At 48.7% G+C, this 8037-nt stretch overlaps 1 protein-coding gene across 1 annotated transcript in view; it reads left to right on the top strand.

The window, feature by feature from the left end:
• The first annotated feature begins 2227 nt into the window (after window positions 1-2227).
• MED27 (mediator complex subunit 27) overlaps window positions 2228-8037 on the top strand; it is a 180086-nt gene continuing 174276 nt past the window's right edge. Inside the window, exons 1-2 of the mRNA XM_073314820.2 lie at window positions 2228-2507; window positions 5920-6064. Coding sequence (XP_073170921.1) covers window positions 2302-2507; window positions 5920-6064 — 351 coding nt within the window. The 5' untranslated portion in view covers window positions 2228-2301. The remainder of the gene's footprint in view (window positions 2508-5919; window positions 6065-8037) is intronic.

Here is an 8037-nt window from a genome sequence, read left to right as displayed (position 1 = left end):
CCATGAATTTTTGTTTACTGCCTATGACCTACCCATGATTTTTACTAAAAATACCTGTGACAAAAACACACTGAATTCCCCACCCTACAACCCTCTATCACCCCACCTCTGTCTCGCACCCATACTCCCCGTGCCCGCTCCAGACCTCACTCACTCCTTACTGGTTTCAGAGTAGCAGCCGTGTTAGTCTGTATTCGCAAAAAGAAAAGGAGTACTTGTGGCACCTTAGAGACTAACAAATTTATTTGAGCATAAGGTTTCGTGAGCTATAGCTCACTTCATGAATAGCTCACGAAAGCTTATCCTCAAATAAATTTGTTAGTCTGTAAGGTGCCACAAGTACTCCTTTTCTTTTTACCTTCTTACTGACTTCACACCTCTCCCTACCCTCACACTGACTCCCCGCTCCCCTACGTCCCCTCACTGACTCCCTACTCCCCACCTCTCTACACCCCCACACACTGACTCCTCACCCCTTATGTCCACCCACAGACCTCTCTACCCCTTCACTGACTCCCTTCTCCCCACCTCTCTATACCCCCACACACTGACTCCCTTCTCCCCACCTCTCTACACATCCCACACTGACTCCCTGACCCCCTACGTCCAGGGCCGGTGCAAGGATGTTTCACGCCCTAGGCAAAACTTCCACCTTACACCCACCCAGGAGCCCTGCGGCAGCTTCCCCCCACCTCGGCCCAGGGAGCCGCCGCTCCACTTCTCCCGCCTCCCAGGCTTACGGCACCAATCAGTTGTTTGGCGCCGCAAAGCTGAGAGGGAGAGAAGCAGAGTGGGGCGGCATGCTCAGAGAAGGAGGTGGAGCAGAGGTGAGTTGGGGCGGGGAGCGGTTCCCTTGCACGGTGCCCCCCGTTATGTGCTGCAGGCGGCCCGCCCCGCTGCACCAGCTCACCACCGCTCCACCGCCTCCCTGGAGCGCGCTTTTGGCTACCCCCAACCACTTGGCGCCCAGTGGCCAGTTTGCCTAGTGGTTGCACCGGCCCTGCCTACGTCCACCCACAGTCCTCTCTATCCGCTCACCGACTCCCTGCTCCCCACCTCTCTATACCTCCCTGCCCCCCTACGTCCACCCACAGGCCACTCTATCCCCTCACTGACTCCCCGCCCCCTACGTCCACCCACAGGCCACTCTATCCCCTCACCGACTCCCTGCTTCCCACCTCTCTATACCTCCCCCGCCCTGCTACGTCCACCCACAGACGTCTCTACCCCCTCACTGACTCCCTGCCCTCATCTCTCTATACCTCCCCCACCCTGCTACGTCCACCCACTACCCCCTCACTGACTCCCTGCCCTAACCTCTCTATACCTCCCCGCCCCCTACATCCACCCACAGGCCACTCTATCCCCTCACCGACTCCCTGCTCCCCACCTCTCTATACCTCCCCCGCCCTGCTACGTCCACCCACAGACGTCTCTACCCCCTCACTGACTCCCTGCCCTCATCTCTCTATACCTCCCCCACCCTGCTACGTCCACCCACTACCCCCTCACTGACTCCCTGCCCTAACCTCTCTATACCTCCCCGCCCCCTACATCCACCCACAGGCCACTCTATCCCCTCACCGACTCCCTGCTCCCCACCTCTCTATACCTCCCCCGCCCTGCTACGTCCACCCACAGACGTCTCTACCCCCTCACTGACTCCCTGCTCCCCACCTCTCTATACCTCCCCGCCCCCTACATCCACCCACAGGCCACTCTATCCCCTCACCGACTCCCTGCTCCCCACCTCTCTATACCTCCCCGCCCCCTACATCCACCCACAGGCCACTCTAGCCCCTCACCGACTCCCTGCTCCCCACCTCTCTATACCTCCCCCACCCTGCTACGTCCACCCACAGGCCACTCTATCCCCTCACCGACTCCCTGCTCCCCACCTCTCTATACCTCCCCGCCCCCTACATCCACCCACAGGCCACTCTATCCCCTCACCGACTCCCTGCTCCCCACCTCTCTATACCTCCCCGCCCCCTACATCCACCCACAGGCCACTCTATCCCCTCACCGACTCCCTGCTCCCCACCTCTCTATACCTCCCCGCCCCCTACATCCACCCACAGGCCACTCTATCCCCTCACCGACTCCCTGCTCCCCACCTCTCTATACCTCCCCCGCCCTGCTACGTCCACCCACAGGCCACTCTAGCCCCTCACCGACTCGCTAGCCCCCCGCACAAGACTACATTTCCCAGGCTGCCCTGGGGCCGGCGCGGCCCCGTGGTGTTCCCGGCGCTTCTGGTTGCCAGGCTCGGGAGGCCCATTCGGCTGGCTACGGGGTAAGATGGCGGAGGGGGTGCTGAGCCCCGGGGTGAACCTGGAGGCCTTCTCCCAGGCCATCGCCGCTATCCAGGCGCTGCGCTCCAGCGTCACCCGGGTGTTTGACTGCCTGAAGGACGGGATGCGGAACAAGGAGACGCTGGAGGGCCGCGAGAAGAGCTTCGTCTCCTGCTTCCAGGAGAGCCTGCACTCGGTCAGCCGGGACTTGAGGTGCGTGCGGGGCCGGGGGCGGCTGCTCGCCGTGAGGCGCGGGGGCCGGGTTGGGGGGCGGCGGCGGGACCTGAGGGGAAGCGGCGGGCCGGAGAGGCGGTGGGCAGAGGCGTGGAGGAGAAGGGGTGCCCTGCGCTCGGAGCGGAGCTGGGGCCTGGCTTCGGGGAGGCCGGGCCGGGTGCACCCAGGTTTGGAAGGGGCACCCCCAGCTGGAACCATCCCGTGAGCCAGCGAGCCCCTGGGGCGCTGCACCGCCCCTGTCACTCCCCTTTCTGGCTGAGGAGCGTCCCTCCGTTTTGCGCGGAAAAAGGGGGGAGAGAGATTTTTAAATAGGGAACGCGATTCGACGAGCACAACAAGGCGCGGGGAGGGCTGGCCATTACCTTTCCCTCCTGTCTTGGGACTGACTTGACTTGAAGTTGAACGTCGACTTAATTTTGTGGAAACAAGCTTATTTAAGGGCTAGGACCAGTTTGATGTGTTATCGGCACAAACGTTTCCCCTGCAGTATTTGAAATAAAATAAAATACCCCCCCTTCCCCCCTCCCCAAAAAAGAAGTCTTAGCACTAAGGACCTCAGAGTGAAACTGAGGGCAAACGAGCCACACTGACTGAACAGAATCTACCTTTTTAGGTTGGGACCATGGAAAAGTAAACAAAGAGCATAAATAGAAGTAGACTGGATTTTCAGAATTCTTTCCGTTTTAATAGGTGTTAGTAAGTAACGTTGTTTGTGTATAGTGTTTGATTTTAAAGTTAACAGCATCTCTTTTTTAAAAGCTACATTTCAAATTCATCCCGAAGGTTGAGTTTTGATAGGGTGCATCAGAACTGAGAGGTGGTGAGCCCAGTTATCAGTTGTGTGGCTTATTGGGGTAGATTTCTAACAGCTCATCAGCAGGGGATATTATGGTCTCATTGTTTCCCTGTATTCCCCATTTGTCTATTTCCATCTTTTGTCTCTTGTTTTATATTTAGGCCCAGGTTCTCAGGTGTGTTTAAACACCTAACTGACCTAACTTCCATTGGAGTTAATGAGAGTTAGGCACCTAAATATCTTTGAGGATCTGGGCCTTAGTTTATCAACTCTTTGGGGCAGGGACTGTCTTTTTGTTCTGTTTGTACAGCATCTAGCACCTAAGATTTCCAAAGGGGTCTGCACTTCCATTTGAAGTTTTTTAGGGCTCCACAAATGAAAAAAAGGTAGACCACCACTGACCTAAGTGAAAGAGGAGGAATTTGTGGGGTACACTAGTTTAACAAAAGCAACGAGGAGTACTTGTGATACCTTAGAGACTAACAAATTTATTTGGGCATAAGCTTTCGTAGGCTAAACGTGGGTTTAGCCCACGAAAGCTTATGCCCAAATAAATTTGTTAGTCTCTAAGGTGCCACAAGTACTCCTTGTTGTTTTTGCTGATACAGACTAACATGGCTACCACTCTGAAACTAAAAGAAAAGGAGTACTTGTGGCACCTTAGAAACTAACCAATTTATTTATTCGTGTAGCTCACGAAAGCTTATGCTCAAATAAATTGGTTAGTCTCTAAGGTGTCACAAGTTCTCCTTTTCTTTTTGCGAATACAGACTAACATTGCTGCTACTCTGAGCTCTGAAACTAGTTTAACAATGATGCTAAACTTTGTTTGTAGGATAGGAAGCCATGGAAATTATTTTTCTCCACCAAATCTTATATTTTTATACAAACAACAAAAGTAACTCTCAACGAATGTACATTAATCTAAGTGACTGCTTGTTCTGCTTTTGCCTTTGTGCTCCTATGCATCTGGTATTTTCATTTTAACATAGGACCTGATCCTGCAAAGGGATCGATAGTTATAATAACAGTATTATAATAATAATAATAAATATAATACAAGAAAGCTAGCTAAGAGCTACTTGAACAGATCCCTTTGCAAGATCAAGGCCTCAGACTGTAAGCTGTTTTGTCTTTATTTGTTTTGTAAAGTGTAGTGCTGTAAAAGTTATCAATAATCATATCACTGACTCTAAACATTCAGTAACTTCTCTGTAGACTAGGGAAAATCATATAATTCTGAAACCTAGGGTAACCAAGAACTCAGTCCAGATGAGTGACATTTTATTACTTACTGCCCCCCCCCATATGAGCTGCTGTGTTGCACTTAAACCAATATGATCATAGTGAGGCTGTGAAGATAACTAGCTTCCTACTTGATTCCTTGTAAACACAAGAAAATTAAAGGTGCAGATAAGATGGAGGTCTTTCTCCACTACTTTGCTAAATTTCTATTTTGACAATACTCAGCTGATTTTTTTTTTCTTCTTCCCCTGGCACACACACAGAAATTGCACTTTGGTTAGTTCCAAAACTGTGCCACTTTTTTTTATTAGCCAACCAAATTTGATGACAAAGTGTCTGTGAATAAGTTACTTGAAATATTTTCCTGACTTTCATCTTAGCAAGAGAAGGTATTCTTACCCATTTTTATAAATATCTAATTATTTTTTCTGAAGTTTGCAACATAATTGGATAGATATCATTTTTATTATTTATAGAACAAGCAAAAGTGAGAGAGGTGCTTTAGACACATAATAACATATTTAAATTACTGAATGAAATAAGGATCTGATCAAAAACCTGTTGAAGTCAATGGACTTTGGATAATGCCATAAAAAGGCAATTTATGTTTAATGTTGCTACTGTGAGTAATCCCACTTATTTCAATTTGCCTGCTTTCAGTAGTAAAGCTATCATGTGCCTAAATGTTTGCAGGAATGGAGCCTTAAGGTGGTGTGAGACATGTAAGTCAGAGGGAATGATAGTTAAGGCTACATTTTTGTCATGGGTATTTTTAGTAAAAGTCATGGACAGGTCATGGGCAGTAAACAAAAATTCACAGCCCATGACCTATCTATGACTTTTACTATATACCTGTAACTAAAATTTGGGCTGGGGCCTGAGAGTACTCTGGGCAGGGAGCAGTCCGGGGGCGTTGGGGGAGGTGGCCCAGGACCCCTGCTGGTGCTGGGGTGGGGGGAGGGTTGGTGGGGCTGGCAGGCTCCCCTACCCAGCTCCATATGTGCCTGCAGCTCTCATTGGCTGGGAACTGCAGTTCTACCAACCCTTGTCCAAAATATTCTGAATCTTCATGGCATGTTACAAAGCCCATGTATTTACCAAGGTTTTTGGGGAGGGAGAAGTGTTGTTGTTTGGGGGTGGTGTCATTTGTGATTTTTCGGTTAATACTGGTGATTAAATGCTTGTCAAACTGCCTTGAGCTTTGGACAAGCATTTTTAAATTTTTATGTCTAAATTGATTTTTTTTTAATTGTGAGATGTGTAAGGACCATATCTTACATGCACACTTGATTGTTCACTCCACACTATCTACAGTTCTTACATAAAAGGTGTTTGTTTTTTTACTTCTAGTGAACTGGAACGTCTGAGCAATCTAGTAGGCAAACCATCTGAGAACCATCCTCTCCATAATAGTGGATTGTTGAGCCTAGATCCTGTACAGGACAAAACTCCTCTCTACAGTCAACTACTTCAGGCCTATAAATGGTCAAACAAGGTAAACAATGTATATCAAATTGCTAATGAATAGATCTTTTGTAGACTGAAGTAATTAAATAATAGGGTGGGTAGTTGGTGTGCATTGGTATATAATGTTTGGTCCGCTACAAAGGCAGAACCCTATGTATTTCACATTATCAAGGCTGCAGAACTTATGAAACAGAATTTAAGCTTTAATTTTAAAAAGAATTAAAAAGTTTTTAATTCTTATGTTTGTGAAGATAATATTCCAAATGTGAACTGATGTTGTATCGTCATTGTAATGGAGTGTGGAGGGCCAGGTGGTCAAGTGATTGGAACTGTTGACTGCCAGCTCCTGGCTTCCCTGGTCAGGGTGCTCAGTCTTTAAGTCAGTGGGGCAGGGGGACCCGGGCCCTCCCACTCCACCAGGTCCCAGCCCAGCGCCCTGCGTGAGTCAACCCCTGAGCAGGGGACCTCCCAACGGGGAGTCTGTCTACTGTCCTGGGCTGCTTCCTATTGCTGTCGCTTCAGTTTGTGGAGTGGCCCCTATAATCCAAGTTGCTGTGGTGGCTTCTCTCTAAGTAGCATCCCCTCGTGGACCTTGGGTGCTGTCCTGCTGCAGTCCCAGATTCCTCCGGGCAGGGCAGCCATAAGTTTGGCGGAGCCAGAACCCCACAAGGTCTCTGTGCTTTAGTCACCCAGTTACCTCTTAAGCTGGCTCTCTGAAGTCTTTCAGCCAGGGAGCTTATTTTCTGCCTTGGCTGACAAGTTAGTGATCCTTCCCCTCAGGTAGAGAGGCAGCTAGCTCCTGCCTCTCTGCCAGTCAGCCCTGAACTGAACCAGGTTCTCTCCTTTTCTCCTCCCCCACCCCACCCCCGGCCTGGTACTGGCTGCAGGTACAATGGGGCAAGGCTAACTGGGCCCAAAGGCCCTCTTTAACCCCTTCCATGCTGGTGGGCAGATTCTTCACTTCATCAGGGTCATCTGCAGAACTATCCACATTTCTCTTGGTGGGGTGTAACTCTGAAACTTAACGTTGTGTTGTCTATTCAAACTGATGGTCATTTTAGCACAGATATCTTTGTAATAATGCCCTTATTTGTCCTTGGAGGAGGTACCAGACTTTGTGGCAGAAGGCAGTAGGATGCTGAGGTGGAGAACTAGGAGTTTAAGTCCCTTCCAAACCTACTTGCGAGAGAGAAACTGGACATGCATCCCTTTCCCTTTGCCAAAAGCCTCACCTGCCTCCCATGCCTTCCCAAATGCTAAAACTGTCCCGTCTTGCAGCTAAAACCTCCTGCTTCACACCTCCCTGATAATTATTGGTGTGTACCTCTGTACAGTAAATATAAAAATCTGTCGTATATTTACCTCTTCTGGCTGTATAAATTAAATTAAATAGCAGAGTAAACCCCACAGTGAAGACTCTGCTGATCATATTGTGACTTTTCATTTTTAATTCAATACAGTCTTCTATTTTAATTTACCTGTAGTGCTGCAGAATGTGTAGTCTGATGCAAAACTCAGTATTAGTTTAATTTAAAGTGTGATTACCCACCCCGCCTCCCCGAACTGATTTTTTTTCTGTTTAAAGTGTAGTTATTGTCAGCAGTTTGACTTTCTTACTTAGCAGACCTGCTCCCTGGGTATAGTCAGAGACATAAAACCCTGTTACTGAGTTTTGTTTTGTTGACAAATTCAAAATGAAACACAAAATCAAGTCCAACCTCTCTCGCCAGGCTTGGGTGCTTCCAGTGGGTTTTTCAATCAAATGTTGCCAACCTGTTGTACATATTTGCTTACTTTACAAAGTTTTTTTTTTTTTTTTTAAATAACAAAAATTACTTTGTACCCTTGTGAGGACTCCAGAGCCAGGACAACTAGGGGAGAGTGTGAGGTGGATTTGTGTATGGCGTATGTTCATTACTGGTAAGAGATTCTGCAACTGGAACTTAGCTAATAATTCTGATGATGCGCAAGAAAGAGCAGAATCCATCTCTCTTACACACT

Source organism: Lepidochelys kempii, chromosome 16 (assembly GCF_965140285.1).
Source record: "Lepidochelys kempii isolate rLepKem1 chromosome 16, rLepKem1.hap1, whole genome shotgun sequence".
Taxonomy (NCBI): Eukaryota; Metazoa; Chordata; order Testudines; family Cheloniidae; genus Lepidochelys; species Lepidochelys kempii.
Note: the sequence above shows the minus strand (reverse complement) of the source record. Positions and strands in the feature narration are given on the sequence as shown.